General features: G+C 43.5%; 1 protein-coding gene across 3 annotated transcripts in view; it reads right to left on the reverse strand.

Moving 5' to 3' along the window:
• Positions 1-20,785, reverse strand: part of VIT (vitrin) — a 127,156-nt gene that overhangs the window by 42,413 nt on the left and 63,958 nt on the right. For 2 of the 3 annotated variants that reach the window (XM_033176049.1, XM_033176048.1), the window contains exons 5-7: positions 17,852-17,985; positions 14,159-14,236; positions 5,903-6,094 (exon numbers count right to left, since the gene is read on the reverse strand). In XM_033176049.1, coding sequence (XP_033031940.1) covers positions 5,903-6,094; positions 14,159-14,236; positions 17,852-17,985 — 404 coding nt within the window. The remainder of the gene's footprint in view (positions 1-5,902; positions 6,095-14,158; positions 14,237-17,851; positions 17,986-20,785) is intronic. The other variant, XM_033176050.1, reaches the window with a different exon arrangement.

The following is a 20,785-nucleotide window of genomic DNA, read 5'->3' on the forward strand; positions in this document are numbered from 1 at the left end:
GAAAAAGAAAAAAGAGCATTTAACTTAAAACATGAACTAAAAACTACAGGCAATAATAACCTTTGTATTTTACAACTATCAAAGTATCTTTTAGTCAAATGCCATATTTCTTTACACTTCATTATTCTGACAATAATTCTTAACTGTGCCACTCATGGGGAGGTTGAAGTAATCCTTCAATGGGAATGTCACTTAACATTCAGCAATTTGCTTAAGCTGCGTTAACATGGTATTGATGCAAATAGCATTAGCTTTCCGTCATTTTTAGAGGTACACAATGGGTTATCCTTAATTACTCTGAGTGAAGGAAACACACTTCCACATTCATTATTTATTGGGCAATTTCTCTAAAGCAAGGTTTTAAAAGGGAGAAGGGAGATAAAGCATTCTGTTAAGAGAAATGCAAAGCCTTTGGAGGGAGAAGAGAGGCACGTAAAACCCAGCTGAGGGAAAGAACCAAATGTCAAGGAGGGGAAGAGCAAGAGGGCATGGAAAAAACTATCGATTTGTCTTAGAACCTGATCTATCCAAAACCAGCTTTTGATTCTTTTTGTCTTTGTTCCAATTATTTGACACAAACTCAAAGTAGGTTTTTGTTTGTTTGTTTGTTTGTTTGTTTTTTATTTTCAGTCAGGCTCTCACTCTGTCCCGCAGGCTGGGGTACAGTGGTGTGATCATAGCTCACTGCAGCCCTGAACTCCTGGGCTCAAGTGATCCTCCTGCCTCAGCCTCCTGAGTAGCTGAGACTACAAGTGCACATCGCCATGCTCCGCTATGTTTTTGTTTTGTTTTGTTTTTTGTTTTTGAGACAGAGTTTTGCTCTTGTTGCCCAGGCTAGAGTGCAATGGCATGATCTCAGTTCCCCACACCTCCCAAAGTGTTGGGATTACAGGTGTGAGCCACCAAAGTTGTTTTTTTTTTTTTTTAATTTTTGTAGAGACAGGGGTCTTGGTCTGTTGCCCAGTCTGGTATTGAACTCCTGGCCTCAAGTGACCCTCCTGCCTCGGCCTCCCAAAGTGTTGGAAATAGGGAGGCATGAACCACCACGCCCAGCCTCAAAGCAGCCGTATTTTCTGTTTAATTATACAGATAACATAGGCTTACTGTAAAAATAAGATGATATACTATGCATAACAAGCAATCACCTTTTATCCTCTAGCCAGCAGTTACTGGTATACACTTCTGGCATACAGAGTTGTATCCCTTTTTCTGCGGGATGTACATGCTCTCGTGTACAACACACAGTTGCAAAAGTGAGACTGGTTCCCATGCTGTTTTGTAGGCTGCTTCTTTGACTGAATGACCTGCCCCAGGCCAATTCTCCCGTGGCACTAAGCACACATATTTCTCAACGTTTTACTACCTGTATAGTAACTTCTTTAACCGTTCTTCTAGTGATAAACAATTAAATCATCTCCTTTAAAAAATGATGAACAGCATCTGTGTTCATGCTTCTTCTCACCCTTGGTTGATAATTACGTTAGGGTGTATTCCTGGAAGTGTGAATTCTGAGTCATTTCTCCACACTGTCACCCAAACTGTGTATTATCAATTTCCAATGAGAGTTGGTGAGAAATGATATTTTGTTGTTTAATTTGTACTTACTTGATTCCTGGTGAAGTCGAACTTTTTTTTTTTTGGTAAAGTCTCACTCTATCACCCAGGCTGGAGTGCAGTGGCACCATCTCAGCTCACTGCAACCTCTGCTGCCCAGGTTCAAAGGTTTCTCCTGCCTCAGCCTCCTGAGTAGCCGGGATTATAGGCGCATGCCACGCCTCTGGCTAATTTTTGTATTTTTAGTAGAGATGAGGTTTCACCATCTTGGCCAGACTGGTCTTGAACTCCTGACCTCGTGATCCGCCCGCCTCGGCCTCCCAAAGTGCTGGGATTACAGGCGTGAGTCACCGGGCCCAGCAAAGCCGAATATCTTTATAACAATTTTTTTATTGGCCATTTGTAGTTGTTCTACTGTGGCTTGCCTGGTTATGACCTTTCCCCATCTTTCTTTTGGAATATTTGTCTTTTTCTTACTATTTATAAGACTGGATTTTAAGAAAAGCCTTCTCCAGATACCTTAAGGAAGATAAGCGTTCACTGGTGAGATAAGTGTTGGTAAGGGAAACTGTATGTGGAAGGAATGGGCAGTGATAGATGCTGGCCTCTCTTCCTGCTTCAAATTTCACTTTCTCCCCCTTAGCGGCCCTTGGTCAGAAGGTGGAGCCCAGGGTAGAAAGGTGAGGGATCACAGTCATCGCTATTCCCTGCCACTAGGCGGCGCTCTTCTCCCCTCCCTGGTCTACCCTTGTTTGTGGACAAGTTCAGTGCTAGCTCAGCTGAGGCAACCATGGCACGTCTTGAAATGAACTTGATTAAGAAAACAATGGAAGGCACAGCCACTCCACCTCCTTAACCTGTGGTAGATTCAGCCAGACCTATAGCTGAACTTGGAGGGATTTTCCGTCTTTTCCAGCACCCTTCTCTAAGCATATCTAGAGATCTGGCTCTCCCAGCTTCCCCCTCTGTCCCCAGGGATGCCATTGTCCTTGGCCTTGCCCATGAAGAACAGCCTCCTTCCTGCACCTGTAAGAAGTCTCTATTGCTCTGGCTTTTGGCTTCCTTGCCCCCAGCCTTGACTCACTCCCTTCTGTCTTGTTGGTTTGCACATTCATGGGTCAGTGAAGAGGCCATGATGCGGGCTTGGTGAACAGCCCCACCTTCCATCTGCATCAGCTCCTCTGCATGGGCTGGGAGAGCCCCTGTCTCTTCCTGCTGTACTTTCCGCTCTCCCTTGAGCCCTCTCCAAGTTCCCATGTCTTGTCTCAGAGGCAGATCTTGATCCCATTGTGGAATACAAATTAGTTACAGACCCCAAACGCAGGTAGCTCCTGTTTTGGCTACATACTCTTCAGGTGTCCTAAGCTGAAGCGACTTGCTGCAGGGATCTCGATGGGATGTGTTCACTGATGTAGCCCAGATTTAGAGCAGTGCCTAACACATAGTGGGCATTCAATAAAACATTTGTTGAATGAATAAGTGAATTAGGTTTTGCTTGAACACCCTGTCCACAACCAGTTCTAGAACCTTGCGCCTACAGTCACATATATAAGAGGAAAAATCTTTAATAAGTGCAATAACAACAACTCACTTGTTTATCACAGTATAAGGAGATTTGCTTTCTAATTTTCAGCCCATTTGAAGGAAAAACATGAGTTATCTAAATATTGTTTAATATAGTTGGGCTGAGATATCACAGCAAATATCTATAGCCATACATTAAGATAGGCATTCATGAAAGTCAGTTGGTTACTTAGTGCTGGAGAGGAGTGGTTAGGGGAAATGAAGAGTAACTGTTTATTGGCACGGGATTTCTTTTGGGGGATGAAAATGTTCTAGAATTGATGGTGGTGATGGTCACACAACCCTATGATTATACGACAAACCATTGAATTGTACTTTACATGAGTGAATTGTATGGTTTCTGGAAAGTATCTCATGAATACTTTTATTTTAAAAAGACATAAGCAATTAAATATTAATTTTCACTTATTTTTAGGCCTTCAGAAACTCCTTTGAGTAGAAAATACAACTTTTAAAAAGCTCTCCCCCTTCCCCAGTTTGGCTCCTATCCTAGCAATTGTGGTACATGCTGCATGGCCTGCTTGCTCCGGGTGTTTGTCTAGCAGTCTGTGGGTCAGCATGGAAGTGGGCGCTGGACAAGGATGAAGAAGGAACACTGATGGGCCGGGAGGCTGTTGTCCAAAGCTGCTGTTCCCAAGCCAGGAATAATTAAGCTTTGCCAGGTTAGGAGCCACTACTTCAAGTTTCTTAGGTTTTCCACAAGCAGAGCCCAACTTGCAACAGATTTCCAAGCTCCCAGCGTAGCCAAATAAATACGCCACATGTTTAGTTATATGTGTTATGTAAGAATTTAAAGTCCTCTAAGGAGAAAACAGGAGCAAACAATTTACTCAGATACTCAAAAATCTTTGAAAGAATCAAGGCATCTGAAGTCAAGAGCCTGAAATTTTAGAAAGGAGAACTTCTGGCTACAGAACCCCTGTGAACCCTTCCATCCAGCGTCCTTCCTGTTTCTCTTTTGCTATCAAGTATTGTCCACCTGTGTTAATATCCTGAGTTAAACAGGAACAGAATGGTGGAGGAGTGTTTGATATATTTCAGAAGTTCACAAATTCTTTTTGCGGTATTCTTATTTTGGAACTTTATATCATAGCTTCTTCAATGAGTCGTCCATAAAATGGCATAATAATAACTCCTATTTCAAAGAGTTATTGAGAAGATTAAATAAGATAATATATGCAGTATGTCTGGTACATGGAATATATGTACTACATGCATTCTGTTATTTATTATTTATTCAAGAAGAAGTTGGCTGTACTGAGCACCTTCTAATTTTGCCACAGCAATCATGCCAAGATGTGATCTGCCTGGGCCTGGGGTGTTCATTTTTGGCAGGGATGCTCCCCTGCAAGGAAAAGGAGAGCCAGGTTGCTGGAGTTTGAATTCCAGCTCTGCCACTTCCCAGCTGTATAGGCTGAAACCAGTTTCCTCACTGCCTTACTCCTTGGTTTCCTCATCAATACAATGGATTATTCAAATTGGAAGTCATAAATCTACTTCCATAAATCACAGGGTTGTTATGGAGGATTCAATAGGCTAATATTTGTAAGGTGTTCAAAAAACGGTCTAGCACATTCAAAGTGCTGATTTGCATTTTCATTGATTTATTTATTGAAACGGAGTCTCTCTCTGTCACCCAGGGTGGAGTGCAGTGGTGCAATCTCAGCTCACTGCAACCTCCGCCTCCCAGGTTCAAGCGACTCTCCAGCCTCAGCCTCCCGAGTAGCTGGGACTATAGGTATGTGCCACCACACCTGGCTAATATTTGCATTTTTAGTAGAGATGGGGTTTCACCCTGTTAGCCAGGCTGGTCTTGAACTCCAGGCCTCAAGCTGCCTGACTCAGCCTCCCAAAGTGCTGGGATTACAGGCGTAAGCCACTGCGCCCAGCCTGATTTGCATTTTTAAAATAAAAACATGGATAGGTAAGTAGCTGGCCTCTGCTTTGGGAGCAGGAAGGCGGGAAGGGTCATTCTATGTGGCAGTAGTGACCGGAAGCTGGAGGTGAACCTGAAAAGAACAAGTCCTAAGCACTTCCTCCTGGAAGGAAAAAGTGGCACCAGGTGGGAAATATTCAGAAAACATTGCTAGGACAATAGTGGAGCTCCAGCTGCAGAAGTTTTCACCCCCTTGCTAGAAAAGTTCTAGAGGTGAGATAGATGCTTATTAACTTAGGATGGTGTAGATATAAGTCTGTGCAGAAACAAGATCAGATGATCAGATGGGCTCTTTAGGCCCTATTTGATGTAGTATGAGATGAGGTCCATAAACTGGACCTTGATAAAACCTTCAGCATGATTTGAGCAATGGGTAAAAGTAGTAAGACAAAAAGCCATTAGAAAAGGAATAAAAATGTTAGCTATCTGACTTTTCCTAAAGGGATTCCTTTGGTTTTGTTTGCTTTTAATATTTGAAGACTTCCAAGTCTATACCATTTGTCACTTAAAAACCAATAACAACAACAACAACAAAAAACCCAACAATGTTTACATAGAAATCTACCATCCCTTCAACTGAGCTTTTGGAGAAATAAGGATTTTGCAATGGGAAAGTATTCTATCTTCAGAAGCGCGGTGACAGCAGTCCTATTTTTGAATCTATATCCTCCCTTAAATCTAGGAGGTGGACACAATCACATACCCCTGGCCCAGTTCTCCAATGCTCCCCATTCACCCAGCCCGACAGATGCTCAGACAGAGCTGTTACTCTAAAAGCCCAATTTCCCATTTCCCTAGCACAAAGCAACACGTGGTCTACCTACTGACCCATCTCCTGGCTCCTCTGGCCCACAGGCTCTGGTCTGGGGATGCTGGTGGTAGAAGCAGCAGAAGGGGATGGCCTTGGCAAGATGGTGGGGGTGGCCACAGCTACAGTGACAGCCAGAAGCTGCATCAGAGTGACCGACTGTGCAGTTGTCGCTGGAATGGGTGGCCTCTGATAGGCTTTTGTGGTCTCACCTGTAAGAAAATGGAATTATACCAGGCCTACAAAATAACCTGTAGGCTATTACAGAACTAGAAATAAAATAAATGTTGACTGAACACTAGCTATGAGCACAGAGCTGTGCTAGCCACGGTGAAGTGTGAAACCCAGGTAACAGCCACATTCTTGCCTGAAAGAATGTATGCCCTCAGAGCAATCACTCAATCAACCAAAGATTCAATAGCAATAAAATAAATGACAGGTCAAAACTATAGCAACATAGAACATAGACAAAGCAGAACATGATTAATTGCTGAATTAATTTGCCTGGCACCACTAGTAATGGTTTATGTACATATTTTTTTGTTTTTGTTTTTTGCTGTTTTGATTAGCATCGGCCTTGGAATAGAAGACAGAAGGTACATTTGGGGCTTTCACTATGACTTAGTCTTAGAGAACATGTTCTAGATGTTCTAATTTAGATTGATTCTTGACTAAGTCAACTCCTCTGGGCCCCAGTTTTTCCTTGTCTGTAAAGTAGGATAACAAAATTAACTGGATGGTAAGGATCATCCAGATTCTACATTTTTTTCTTTTTTGAGATGGAATCTTGCTCTGTCACCCAGGCTGGAGTGCAGTGGCACAATCATAGCTCACTGCAGCCTCTGGGGTACAGTGATCCTACAGTAATCTCCCAAGTAGCTGGCACTACAGGTGCAAGCCACCATACCCGGCTAATTTTTAAGGTTTTTTTTTGTTTTTTTGTTTTTTTGTAGAGAAAGTGTCTTCCTGTGTTGCCTAGACTGGTCTTGAACCCCTGGCCTCAAACAATTCTTCTGTCTCAGCCTCCCAAAGCTCTGGGATTACAGGTGCAAGCCACTGTGCTCGGCCTAGATTCTACTTTCAAATGGTGCTCTTCATCCATGTGTGATTATTTAGATTGCTTCTCTCCTTTTAAACACCGCTGTAGTTGACTCCCTATAAAGCAAGTCTCAGTTTGTTAGTGCTCTGAGAATATCTCCGAAGGTTTAGAGCAAGGGGACAAGTGGCTACCCACTGGGCATTGGAGTTTGTCTTGAGAACTGTGGGTTCTCAGGGAGACACACAATGGCCCCCAAAGTAAACAGCTCCTCAGTCCTGGGAAGGAACAACCCACTGTTGCTTGTGCCTGCAGGGCCCCACTGGGGCATGCCAGCTTCTGTCCCTGTGCACCTGTATCACCTGCTAGGGCTGCTGTAACAAACTACCACAAACTGGGTGGCTTAAAATGACAGAAATTTATTCTCTCACCATTCTGGAGGCCCAAGTCAGACATCAGCATCACTGGGTCAAACTCAAGGTGTCAGCAACACTGAGCTTTCTCAGGAGGCTATAGGGTAGACTCTGTGTCTTGCCTCTTCTGGTTTCTGCTGACTGCTGGCATTCCTTGGCTTGTGGCCATGCTACTTTAGTTTTCAAGGCCAGCATCCTCAGTTGTTTCTCTGCTCCGTCTTCACATGACGTCTGATACGGTTTGGCTCTGTGTCCCCACCCAAATTTCATCTCAAATTGTAATCCCCGTAATCCCCACCTGTCAAGGGAGGAACGAGGTGGGAGGTGATTGGATCGTGGGGGCAGTGTCCCTTATGCTGTTTTCGTGATAGTGAGTTCTCACAAGCTCTGATGGTTTTATAAGGCAGTTTCTCTCTCTCTCTCTCTTTCTCTTCCTCTCTCTCTCTCTCTCTCTCTCGCCGCTGCCATGTAAGACGTATCTGCTTCCCCTTCTGCCATGATTGTACGTTTCCTGAGGCTTCCTCAGCCATGTGGAATTGTAAGCCAACTGAACCTGCTTTGTTTGTAAATTACCCAGTCTTGGATACTGTCTTCATAGCAGTGTGAGAACAAGCTAATACAACCTCCTCCTCTATGGATGTGAAATAATCTCCCTCTGCCTTCCTTTTACAAAGATACCAGTGACTGCATTTAGAGTGCACCTGGGGAATCCAGAATCGCCACCCCACCACCATCTCAGGATCCTTAATCACAGTAGCAAAGCCTCCCCACATTTTTTCTATAAAAGGAAACATGCAATGGTTCCAGGGATTAGGACATGGATATCTTTTCGAGGGCATTTTTCAGCGTACCACAGCATCCTAGCTCTGTCCTTAACTCGGCTTGGGGTTGATACATTTTTGTTACACAGCACAGCAGAACAAGGAGATAACATCTGAAATAAGAAGGTGCTTCTCTCTCGGTGGGAACCATCCACCTTCCCCTTTGACACTGTACAACATCCAGGAAAATAGTGCCAGAATCATAGTCCTGGACAAGCGGTGCAGACAAACCTGTGGTGGGGTGTTTAGACCCACCGCCAGCACCAGCACCTGCTCATTTCCCCACCCTGATTCTGCCGTCTTCTGCAGGAATCACAGCACTGACTTAAGAGAGCAGGTCAGCCAATGGTAGTCCTGGAATCGGGTTGGAATTCAGCCATTCGGTCTGCTCTTGCAGGCATTAGCTGGTCAAGGTAGGAAGCCGATCTTTCAATTGCCTTGTTTCTTGCTAAGTTGGTCACCTTTACATCTGCCCGTAGCTTGTGCCAGACAAATCACTAAAGAGCTGGCAGCATCCTCCTTCAAGCCATCCTCAGGCAAAACTGAATCTGCCTGATTTATAACATTTCCATTATTTTAAAGAGTTTGAGCTTTCATAACAAGTACTAGGGAAGTTTCTAATTTCTCCAAAGTACTTCTCTGTCTTATCCTCTGGTAAATGCTACCAGGCATTAATGCCTCTTTAGGGAGATGGAGGCCCAGGTTTGACCTACTTCATCTAGGGAAAAGCCATTTAACAAATCCACTTGTATATTTTATGAAATAGGGTGTAATTAATAATTTGGAAAGAAACATATATAAACTGAAAATCTATTTTACTTGTAAATTATTCATGAAGTTGCAATGTACTAAAAATAAAACTTGTACTTGCAAATAGTGAACACTTTTTGCCACCTAAAACTTACTATATATTGAAAATCTGAATTATCTTTTTGTCACACCATTGGCTAATCCCAAGGCTGCTGACTATCTCAGTTTGCCTTTGCTAAAATTGATTTGCTAGAGAAAGGCTCAAGATCCTGAGGGCAGTCTTTGTACTACTTGCTCATAATGCAGATGCTTTCAAGTGGTCATAAATTCAACTAACAGCCATGGGCTTCCACGGGCTTCTGTGGGCTGTTGTTTTTGCCTGCTCTCCTTTATGGATTAGAACTGTCTTTAAGAGGGAAGACATACGCCTGTAACCCCAGCACTTTGGGAGGCTGAGGTGGGCGGATCACCTGAGGTCAGGAGTTTGAGACCAGCCTGACCAGGAGAAACCCCGTCTCTACTAAAAATAGAAAATTAGCCGGAGGTGGTGGCACATGCCTGTAATCCCAGCTACTCCAGAGGCTGAGGCGGTAGAATGGCTTGAACCCGGGAGGCGGAGGTTGCGGTGAGCTGAGATCGTGCCATTGCACTCCAGCCTGAGCAACAAGAGCGAAATTCCATCTCAAAATAAATAAATAAATAAATATTAAAAGGAAGATAGAGAAAAATTATTCCTCCTATCCAATTGCTCCCAATTCCTCACTGAACATAATGCTCTTGATTTGATCCAAGGTGCATTCTTCATGGAACCAAGTTCTTTTTGAGCCTTTCGGAAAAAAACTAGTAAAATAGTTTCTTTGTGCAATCTCAGCTACATGGAGGGTTGATCTCTTTTCAAAGATTTTTATGGGAAAGCATTTCAAAACTTCTCTTAAACGCTACACATATTCCTCATTTGGGCGTGGTTGGAAGAGCTCCAGGCAGCCACCTTCTCAAACGTAGCAGGCGGTGCCACATAGCTCCCCACACCTGGCTCATCGTTAGAACCACACTGGAGGTGTTAAAATGCAGGTTCCAGGGCCCTGATCGCAGAGATTCTGACTCACTGGACCCCAGAGTGGGCCGTGGAATTCTGATTTGCGAACCACAGCGGGGGACTCAGCCGACAGCCAGGGAAGGCAGGAGGGGTTTTTCCCACGCTAGCTTCAGCAGCCTCTAACAAACATTTACTTTCCCTTCTCTTGCTGTGATACTAGGAATGTGCCTTCCTAGTTTTTTTATAAACTTCTACAAACCAACGCTTACCTGGTTTTATTTAGCTCAAGGCTCTAGCCAAAAAGCAACTGCCTGCCTAATGGTTGCTAAATGCCAGGGCAGTGGGGGCGCGGTGGTGGTGGGAACAGCATTTAAATCTCAGGGAATGCCTGGTCTCAGTGTGAGTTGTACAGGGCAAATCAAAGTGCCTTCTATTTTTTGAGGAGGATAATTTCCCATGGTAGAAGGTTGTCATGCTTTTGGAGGTCATCCTGGCCTGATTAACCTGTTAATTCATATGCTCAGACAGACGAGGCACATTTTATAGGGGCATGCCGAGACCTCAACAGTTGCTCACCCTTCATCTTCTCTGCTTCCCCCAATGACTAAAGGAATTTTATCGTTTAAGGAAGACCAAGGGGACCACTCCTTTAATTGTACTCATTGAAAGTTTTTGAGTTTGTGAAAACTTACTCCTAAGTAAGACTAAGGACTTAGTACTTGGGGACTAAGACCTTACAAAGAGAGGTTCTTCTATTCCCAAGAATCCCTTTTATGTTGGAATGCTGGTAGTTTAGCTCAGGGTCTTGCACGTTGGTGATGCTCACTCAATGTAAATATCGAATGAATGAACAAAATGAAGGAGTAAATAATTTTTCAGACTCTGACCATCATAGATAATCTAGTAACAAGGAGATGATTTGATGTCTAGTGATACTGACATCAAAAGTTTAAATGGTTTGGTAAAGGGGATAAGTGACCTCAGCAATGCTTGGCTCTTGCTAGTTTATGAATGTCACAGAAAGCACCCTCGGCCACCCGTACTCCTTGTGGATGTCAGTGACTCAGGCATCTGGAACAAGTGCTTGCTGGGGGTGAATGGTGCTTGGGGTAAATAGGCAGTTTTAGAAATTGTCTCTGCTGTGGAGAACGTACAGACCAAGTAGACTTTTATTATCTGAGTTATCATTCGGCTATAGTTTCTCTTCTCTACACTCTTTTCCCTGCTACTTTCCCTGCTTTAAGGTGATACCAAGTTTGCATACTTTTTGGGCTGCTTAGAACTATGGCCTTGGTGAGTTACTAAACCTCTCTCAAGGTCAGCTTTCTTATCTGAAAAGGGAAGATACTGGCACTCTGCCTCGGGGTTACTGTAGTGCAGGTGTGTGGCACAGAGAAGGTACTAGACAGACGACTACAGTCACAGGAGGTTATGTGGCCCTTCCTGCTTCCAGATACAGGCCCAAAGCTGAAGCCAGAAGGGCACGAGTACTCTTTTCTTTTTTTTCTTTTTTTTTTTTTGAGATGGAGTCTCACTCTGTCACCCAGGCCAGAGTGCAGTGGCACGATCTTGGCTCACTGCAACCTCTGCCTCCGGGGTTCAAGCGATTCTACTGCCTTAGCCTCCCGAGTAGCTGGGACTACAGGCGCCCACCACCACGCCTGGCTAATTTTCTGTATTTTTAGTAGAGATGGGGTTTCACTGTGTTAGCCAGGATGGTCTCCATCTGACCTCATGATCCGCCTGCCTCAGCCTCCCAAAGTGCTGGGATTACAGGTGTGAGCCACTGCGCCCGGCTACAAGTACCCCTTTCCAGAAGAGGAGAGATGCCACGAACTTCCTACAGGTGAGGTCTTTCCAGTAGAACCTGCACAACACCCCCGACACCCCCATCCCAGGCCAGTGGACAGAGGGAAAGGACCTGAAGAACGGAAGGGGTCAGAAGCCACCTTTTAGGGAGTGCTGTGTTCAGTCAGAAGATATTTCCTCCCTTCCTTCACACTGTCATACCCAAGCCAAATGAAGGTGCTTTAAGAGAGTCATTCGTCAAGACTGTGAGGACCTGCCAGGAGGGCAGGTGGGCATCTTATTTCCCACCAATCTTTCTGCAGACCTATCACAGGCGTGCAATACAGCAACAGAGCTTGCAGAGTTTTAGGGGTGTATTCTGGGAGTCTAGAAGTGCTCTTCCACTCAGGGTAAAAATAGGGGTGCTTGACATGTGGTCCCTGAAGTTGGGGGCTTTATGTGAACCTGGGGACTGTTTCTGCCCTAGAGAATCTCTGAGGGGGGGGGGTGCAGCGGGAGTGGCTCAGGACAGCAGGGTTCATGAAGCAAAATGCCAGGAGGAAGGCGACCTCACCCTATCCCAGTTCTCAGACCCCAGAGAGGGCCAAAGAGAAGCCTGGCTGTTCCCACGGCTCTGTGTGAAGGGGCTGCCCCAGGGGGCTGCTGGAACCAGGCATCAGTATCTACCTTGGAGAAAGGAGTGGGGGCACTGATTTCTGGCCCAACAAGAGGGTGCCAGGATGAAACTAAACACTATCTCCTTGCATTTGATATCCACACACATCACCTACCCAGGAATCAGTTTTGCATCTGGCTCTGCAGAGCCACAGGGTCAGATGAAACAACAGAGATGCCAGCCACTTAAGGAGACCTGTCACCCATTCTTTGTCTCTGTGCTCAGGTCAAAAGAGGACAAGCGATATCTCAGAAATGGCCCACGAGGCACCAGACCCACTGCCACTTCATGGGTGGAGGTGGGGAACAGCTCTATCCTTGCAACTAAACAAACAGGACTAGACCACTGGATCCATTAAAAAGTCATTAGAGATAGAGCTGGAGCAGTAATTAAGAGAAAAGACCAAAAAAAAAAAAAAATTCCTTATTTGTATACTAAGGCTCCTCAAATCAGGAAAATCAGGGATCCATATACATACTATTAGCATAAGAAATTCTAGAATGGGCCAGGCACAGTGGTTCATGCCTGTAATCCCAGCATTTTGGAAGGCCGAGGCGGGCAGATCATGAGGTCCAGAGATCGAGACCATCCTGCCCAACATGGTGAAACCCCGTCTCTACTAAAAATACAAATATTAGCCAGGCGTGGTGGTGGGCGCCTGTAGTCACAGCTACTCAGGAGGCTGAGGTAGGAGAATCGCTTGAACCTGGGAGGCGGAAGTTGCAGTGAGCTGAGATCGCGCCACTGCACTCCAGCCTGGCAACAGAGCGAGACTCTGTCTAAAAAAAAAAAAAAAAAGCAAAAAGAAAAAACAATAAAATCTAGAATGATGGTTTAGAGAGGGGTTTCTGTTTGATGGAGGGTAATTTACTTAACTTCTCTGTGCTGCATTTTCCTCAACCAGAGCAATAGTATAGGCCAAAGGTGGTCTACGGTGATTAAACGCAATGATCAGGTAAAATTCTTGGAATGATGCCTGGCATACAGCAAATGCTCAATAAGTGCTAAGTTCCACTGCTATCCTTAAACCACGTTCACCTTAAGTACATGAATAGAACCCGAACTATCAGGCTCATAATGTTTTAGCTAGCCCATCAAGTTTCTGGAAGCAATGCAAAATCCCATTATAAAGCGACTCACAGTTTCTCTTTGTGTGGGAAATCAGAACGCCTCTGGAGACACAATAATGCATAGTACAGTTCTTGATTTAACACAGAAACCTGGAAAATGGTATTTTTTGGCCTGAGGTCTACCGATACCCCCTTTTGTGGTTCACATGGAAGCTGAGTTGGCACAGCCCTGTAGACAGTGTATTTTTGGCCTGGGTTATTTGGATTAGCAGCTTGCTGTTATCACATAAACCACCTCGTTCTCTTTGCTTCTCTTCATTTCATACGTAAGTAGACACAGCCTTTTTCCTTTTAGCTGCCAGGAAACATTTCTGGACAGAATGTCATGTCATTTTCTAAAGTAACAATACAATAAAACTCAAGGCAACAGTCAATCTGAATGAAAATGACACAAATATAGAGACACAATCTCGGAATTGTAAAAACAAAAAATAAAGCTTTCACTCTTCAGCCCCAGCCATCTGATCTCATTGATTTCTGTGCCCATGTTCCCGGCATCTGTTAAAATATTGCCAGAACCAGTGGAGCTTGACCGGTTAAGATGTTAATTTCTCCACTATCTCCCAAAACACATCGCGCGTTTATGGACTCAGAAGGTTTAGATTCAATCACATGTGAGCACTTGCCTGCTTGGGCAGCTGGACTTTTGGATGATGAGTATGTAAGAGCTGATGGGTAGGTTACACCCTTTTTGGGTTTACTTTCTGCAAAAAAGAAAAAAAAAACGAGATTTATTTCTAGAGCTAGAGGTTTTAGATGGTTCTGTACTAAGTTGATTCCCTCCTTTCAATTTATCTCTCTTCAGTTCAATAAAATCAGTCTCCCTCATGCTGAATTGTTGATTACAACGAGAATGTCAAGTGGCATTTTGTTCTCATATATAGCTTGTGTTTTATTACTACTAGAATGGAAGCAACCAAATCTTCATGACTCAGAGTTGCTTAACATCAGCAATCCTTCTTTCACCTGTGAAGATGTGACATGGAAGTGAAGGTTTTCATCTGTGTGGCTTCGAATGTTTAATTATATCAGTGAACGGGAAAGCCTTCCACATGCTCTCCTTTGAGATGATGGAGTGCTCTGGTCATAGGCTGCCTACCTCTCACTTTCACAGACCCTGTGGGATTCATTTGAATTTCATAGCAGCAGAAAAACCTAAAAGTAGGTAAATATAGGTCAACCTTGAAAATAACCATGTGTTGCTCACCCAGGGGGAGACACGGTAGCTACTAGGCAAGGAGGAGGAATGGTAATGTCTATTAGGGAAAAAAAGAAGCATAAAAAAATTGCCAAAGTCTTCTTCTTTCCATAAAAGGATGCCTGAAATTCCACCATATGGGCTTTGTTCCACAAGTAAGTGAGAGTGCCACTGGAGTATAGTAAGCCCCCTGAAGGCAAGTCATTTGTCTGACTTGGTAACTGTTGAATTTTCAGAGCTCAAAGCAGTTTTTTCCTGGCATGAAGTAGTTGCTTGAGAAGTATTTATTCAGCGGGGGAATATCTTAAAGCTTAGATCTCTGTTAAAATTAAAATACCTTGGTAGCGGTACTACCTATTAGCCAATATTACATCTGGCAATGAAAGCATTTCTTCTCCCATCTGCAGGGAATACTTTTACAGGATGTGAAGATGGTAAGCAGTGTTGCATGGAGAACCTAGGTGGATGGAGGAGGATCTAGGGCACTATCTGGCCAACCATCCTACTGGCCCAGGGATTGTAGGGTCATGAAGCAGAAAGAATAACAGATCTCAGAAAGAACCTGGGATTAGGAGTAAGGAAATCTAAGTTTCTGTTTCTATTTTACCTTTAATTTTAACTGCCCCAACTTTTGAGGCTCTTGTGTTTTCATTTAGAAAACAGGAATAATGACATGGCCCTAATAACTACACGAAGTTGTAGACATCTAATGGAAAAAAAAATGTTAAAATGTTTTGGAACTATATATCTCCATAGAGATGCAAAAATGTATTCTGTTGTTACCTGTAAGTGCCACGTGTTTGGGCTTACTTGCATTACTTCACCTCATTAAAATCACCTGGGGAACAGGACTTGGCATTTCCAAGTCCTCCACCAATGTTGAGGCCAGCTCCAAATGACAATGATTGAGGTTATTTTAGGCCCTGGGAGGGCCCCATGGCTGTGGACCACACTATCTGCAGAAAGAAGAGACATCTTCTCTCTCTATTTATTGATCTAAAACCTGACTTTTTTTTTTTCTGTTTCTATTCAGAAGGAAAAGGAGCATGAGCTCAGTTCCCTGAAATGTGGATCAAAGAGTAAAAGGGAAGTATTAGGGGGTCCCTCACTGACATTTCATGTCCCTGGACTGTGTAAAGATCATGAGGGCTGTAAATTACATCTCCTCTTTCGCTCCCCCTCTTACCCACCAAAGTGAATTAGTTAAGGAGCTCAGCGATATATGAAACTTAGAAATAAAAACCTAGAGAAAGATCATGGCGGCATCTGAGCCTTCAGAAGAGGATTCGCACATGATGCAGTTAAACTTGCTGGCCATGAACCTCTGAATAATGGGAAGCATTCCTTCGCTGCCGGTCAGTTATCAATCCTTATGCTGCAGTGAGCTCCTAACTCATCCATTCAAGAGAGGCTTCCGAGCCATTGCAGAAGCACAAATGTTTATTATCATTGGCAAAAAGTATTTTCGGTTAAATGTCACTAGGTCGAATGAGGGGAGATGGAAGTCGAGATTTACAGGGAATAATATCAGCAGATTGATTTTCACTTAAAAAGCCCAAAACATCTCTACTGCCACAGAATTAATTTTTCTTTTAAACCTCTGTTGAGATTCTTGGATTGCAGACTGAGCACTTAAGGCTGAAATGCTGTTATTCAGCCAGGATCTACTTGGTGAACACCTATGTGGAGATTATATTTCCCTCTATCTCAACATATTTGCATTTTAGACATTAGCATTTTTATATGGCTCCTGTTGTGAATTTTTTGTTACAAGGCAAAAACCCTGCAGTACTGCAGTTGATCCTCTTCCACTATCTGACAAAGAAATCAGTCTAATTTGAACTGTGGGTGTGTAGAATTTGGCAGGCAAAAGGAAACAGGGATTGCTCAAGTTGAGAAGAATAGTAAAAGGTCTGTTTGTTGTCCTGCTATGACTGTAATCAGTGGAGGACAGCAGGGGCTTGAGGCATGGGATGCCTAGCAGTGCTAGAAAACCACCCAGATTGGAAGACCTACTATCTTATGAAACATTTCTCTCTTCCCGGTTCAGTTGGTTTGCTATAAGTGGCTCCTTCTCAGGACAGTCCCAAGGTGCCTAATTTTGTCGGGAGGCCAGGAAATTGGCTACAATCTAGTTTAAAATCCCATGGAACATCCTCAGAGAAAATGGGAGATTCAGGTCTGGAGTAGGGTAAGTATAAGGTGAGCAAAGAATATTGTCTTGTACTCAGGTACTACCGTGAACACGTCAAAAGCTTGAAGGGCTCCCACTGGGCAATCTCAGAAAATATGAGCACCAAAAAGAAAAATAAAGATAATAGATGATAACATTATATTATATTTTTAGAAACAATCTACGAGTCCGTAGTCCACTTAAACATAATAGGTGCAGAGGGGGAAGGAAACTCTTCTTTATATAAGAACACTAGCTAATAAATGTGGAAGGAATAACAGAATTAGAAAAAATTACGATTTTGCAATTACTAATGTAATACTTGCTACAGTGAGGATCAGCAATGGATGTTAAAATTATTGGGTGAAATTTGTTGAGGAACAAGCTACTCGAGCATGTTAAAGCATCATCCTACAGATGCTTATTCATTACAAGGTGTCTTTGCCATGGAGAGATATGCTAAAGTATCAAATGAATCAGACTTAGCATCACCAACAATGGAACAGACTGCCATTATATGCCTCTTGATATGGCCATTGTGTATGACACAACGGATATGCTGTGACAATATCTATCTATCCACTTGCCAGAAATCTCAAGGAATGAGGTTCTAGACATGAGGCACATTTGGCATAACTAAAGGACTGGTTTAAAAACCCAAGCTATTAAATGTAATTAAGGTAATTAAAAATCTGATTAGACTTACAGATAGCTGCAGTGTAATTAAAACAAGCAATTGGAGCCTTTTAGTATTTTCAGATTTGACTTTGTGGTGATTTATCATGTAATTCTAATTTATTATTTCATGATTCTAATTATCAGAAAAACGAATGCTTCAGATTTTTATGAAATGAGGCAGGCCATAAACAAAAACCAACAGCACAATGAAAAGAAGCACATCTCATCTTGTGGTAGGTTTAGCAGCATTTCTCCACTGTGCGGTCATACCTAAGACGATAAAGGATTCTCTCCACCGTGGTAGGGATAATGATTGGACACCGTTGGAATAACTCCCTTTGTAACCAGACAGTCCAGCAACCTTCCGAACAAGTATTTTCCCTCCTGAATTATCAAGCACACCACTATGAAGAGAAAAAATAATTTCTGAAGAAAGAAGAGAAATATTTGTTGACATGATCAACAGACAAGCAAACCAGTTGCCATGTTTATTTAGACATAGGAAAGCAGCGAGATTAAGCAAAGTTTACCTTGACATGAAGCCCAACCCGCAAGAATGGTGCCTCTACCACCAGGCCCAGCATCTGAGCTCCAAGTTGAATGTCCTTCTCTTTCTTCTTACAGGAGCTGATTGTTCTGTCAGTCAGGAATTTCTTTTTGCCACCATGCCTCAAATTTCTTTTCCTTGGTTTTCTCATTCTCACTAGCTCTTTTAAGTAAAGCCTCTTTCTTGACAGTTTGCAATTTGGTTTTGGGATGGCGCAGAATGAATTTAGTTATTTCAAAGGGTGATAGAAAATGATGAAAAGTAAACACTCCTTTTATTTTGGGTCAGGGAGGAAAGGTGTTCAGCTGAGTTAAACTCATTTTAAAAAAAGCATCCCCCAATGACTGAAAATAGTTTCTTTAATTTCTAGGATTTTGCGAGGTTTTAGAGCCTGATGGGATAGTGACTGACATATGAATGTCTTTCCTTTGATGTTAGGCAGAGTCTCCATCTGGTTGCTAAATTGCACGTTTACGTTGTCGTTTCTTGCCCCAGAGCCGAACATGCATGGCTCCTTTGGGTATCCGTAATTTATAGCACGGGGGAGATGTTGATTTCTCCCCATCAACACCCTTCCTTCCCTCCAGGAGTGAGAGTTGCCATTTCCTGCCCTCCCACCTTCCTGATGAGTCAACAACATTCAACCCTCAACCTCCCAATGACCTGGAAGGAAAGAAAGTGGTAATAATACTCGACATGTAAAGCACTTAATTGCTTTACAACTGTTCTCACACGTGGGGTCCCACTGGGTTCTCCCAGCAAACCTGAGTTGTGGAGTGGAGGGAATGCTGTTATTCCCATTCATTCCATAGAAACAGGCTGTGTGAGGTTGCATGACTCACCTGGGATTTTCTAACTAGTAAATTGCAAGAGGGATTTGAACCCAGGTTGAACTGACCTTAAGTCCTCAGTTTGTCCCTCTTGCTCCCATCTACGTCTCAAGGGTTCAAAGCACAGGCACCTGCCGAAACCAACTCCTCCGCACTCTCTCTCTTCTCTCAGGGCTCTCTGTGATTGAGTTCCCTCACATGTCTCGATGGCAGGCAGGCTGGTTTCAGCCATTCCCACGGCTCTGACGATGCTGCTGTTTCACCCCAGAAGACCTGGTTCCCTCTGCCTGATCAGGCCTGTGCTGCTGTCAAAGGGCAGTGAGTTCTCCATTTCTCCTTCCCCACAGATTCTGACATGACTTTGCTACCTCCTTCCCTCCTTAGAATCTCATTCTCACAACTTAAACTCTGATTTTGTTCCGTCTTGTACTATTTCCTAAAAATTTCTGGAGTTTGTCTCTCAATGAAATGCAAATATTCCTTATGGAAAGGACAGCATTTTCTGTTTCCACATAAGAAGGTGCCATGGACAGCTGCTTTTGAGAGCCAATGTTTTTTTCTTCAACTTTTATTTTAAGTTCAGGGGTACGTGTGCCAGATGTGCAGGTTTGTTACATAAATAAACATGTGCCATGATGTTTTTGCTGCACAGATCATCCCATCACCTGGGTATTCAGCCCAGCATCCATTAGCTATTCTTCCTGATGCTCTCCCTCCTCCCACCCCCAACTCTGACAGGCCCCAGTGTGTGTTGTTCCCCAACTCATATGTCCGTGTGTTCTCATCAGCAGCTCCCACGTATAAGTGAGAACATGTGGTGTTTGGTTTTCTGTTCCTGTGTTAGTTTGCTGAGGATAATGGTTTCTAATTTAATCCATGTCCCTGCAAAGGACACGATCTCATTCCTTGCATGGCTGCATAGTATTCTATGGTATATATGTACCATATTTTCTTTAACCAGTTTATCATTGATGGGCATTTAGGCTGATTCCATGTTTTTGCTATTGTGAATACTGCTGCAATGAACATACACATGCATTTTTCTTTATAATAGAATGATTTGTATTTCTTTGGGTATATACCCAGTAATGGGATTGCTGGGTCAAATGGTATTTCTGCCTCTAGGTCTTGCAGAATTGCCACACTGTTTTCCACAATGGTTGAACTAACATACCCTCTGTGAAAGCCAATTCTTATGCTTTCAGGATTGGGTGAGCTCGTTGGCTTGACATTGGTGGCTTGCAATTAACAAGCCAAGCCCATCTCCTCCCTGCATTAGAGAGCTCGTTGTTAAACATTTACCAGCACGCCACTGATTCAGACTGAAAATTCTAATTATTAAATAAATTTTTAAAAATGACCCAGTGCAGGCCAGGTGCGGCAGCTCACGCCTGTAATCCCAGCACTTTGGGAGGTCGAGGCAGGTGGATCACAAGGTCAAGAGATCAAGACCATCCTGGCCAACATGGTGAAACCCTCTCTCTACTAAAAATACCACCTCATCATTTGTATCACTCAGATGTAGGCACTTCATAGATATTCTCTGGAAAAGCAAATCCAGTTCCATTTCCTTGCATTCCTCAGGTGCCCTGCATGGTGCTGAGCATGGCCTTGATGTTCACCTCCTCCCTGATTCTGGTGCCAGGGGACGGGGATAACTGAGGGTCAGTTCCTTGGCTAGGCCAGGTGTCGAATGGCTGCTGTTCTGAGGGTGGGCACTGGTCAGAGATCAGCGTGAAGAGTGTCCTGCATGGAGCTGGTCTTTTCATTGTACCTTCTCAGAGAAATCTCTCCTCTCCCCTGCACTTGGCCCTGCTTTAAACATAA

This window comes from Trachypithecus francoisi, unplaced genomic scaffold, assembly GCF_009764315.1.
Source record: "Trachypithecus francoisi isolate TF-2019V2 unplaced genomic scaffold, Tfra_2.0 Lachesis_group17, whole genome shotgun sequence".
In the NCBI taxonomy this organism is placed as follows: Eukaryota; Metazoa; Chordata; class Mammalia; order Primates; family Cercopithecidae; genus Trachypithecus; species Trachypithecus francoisi.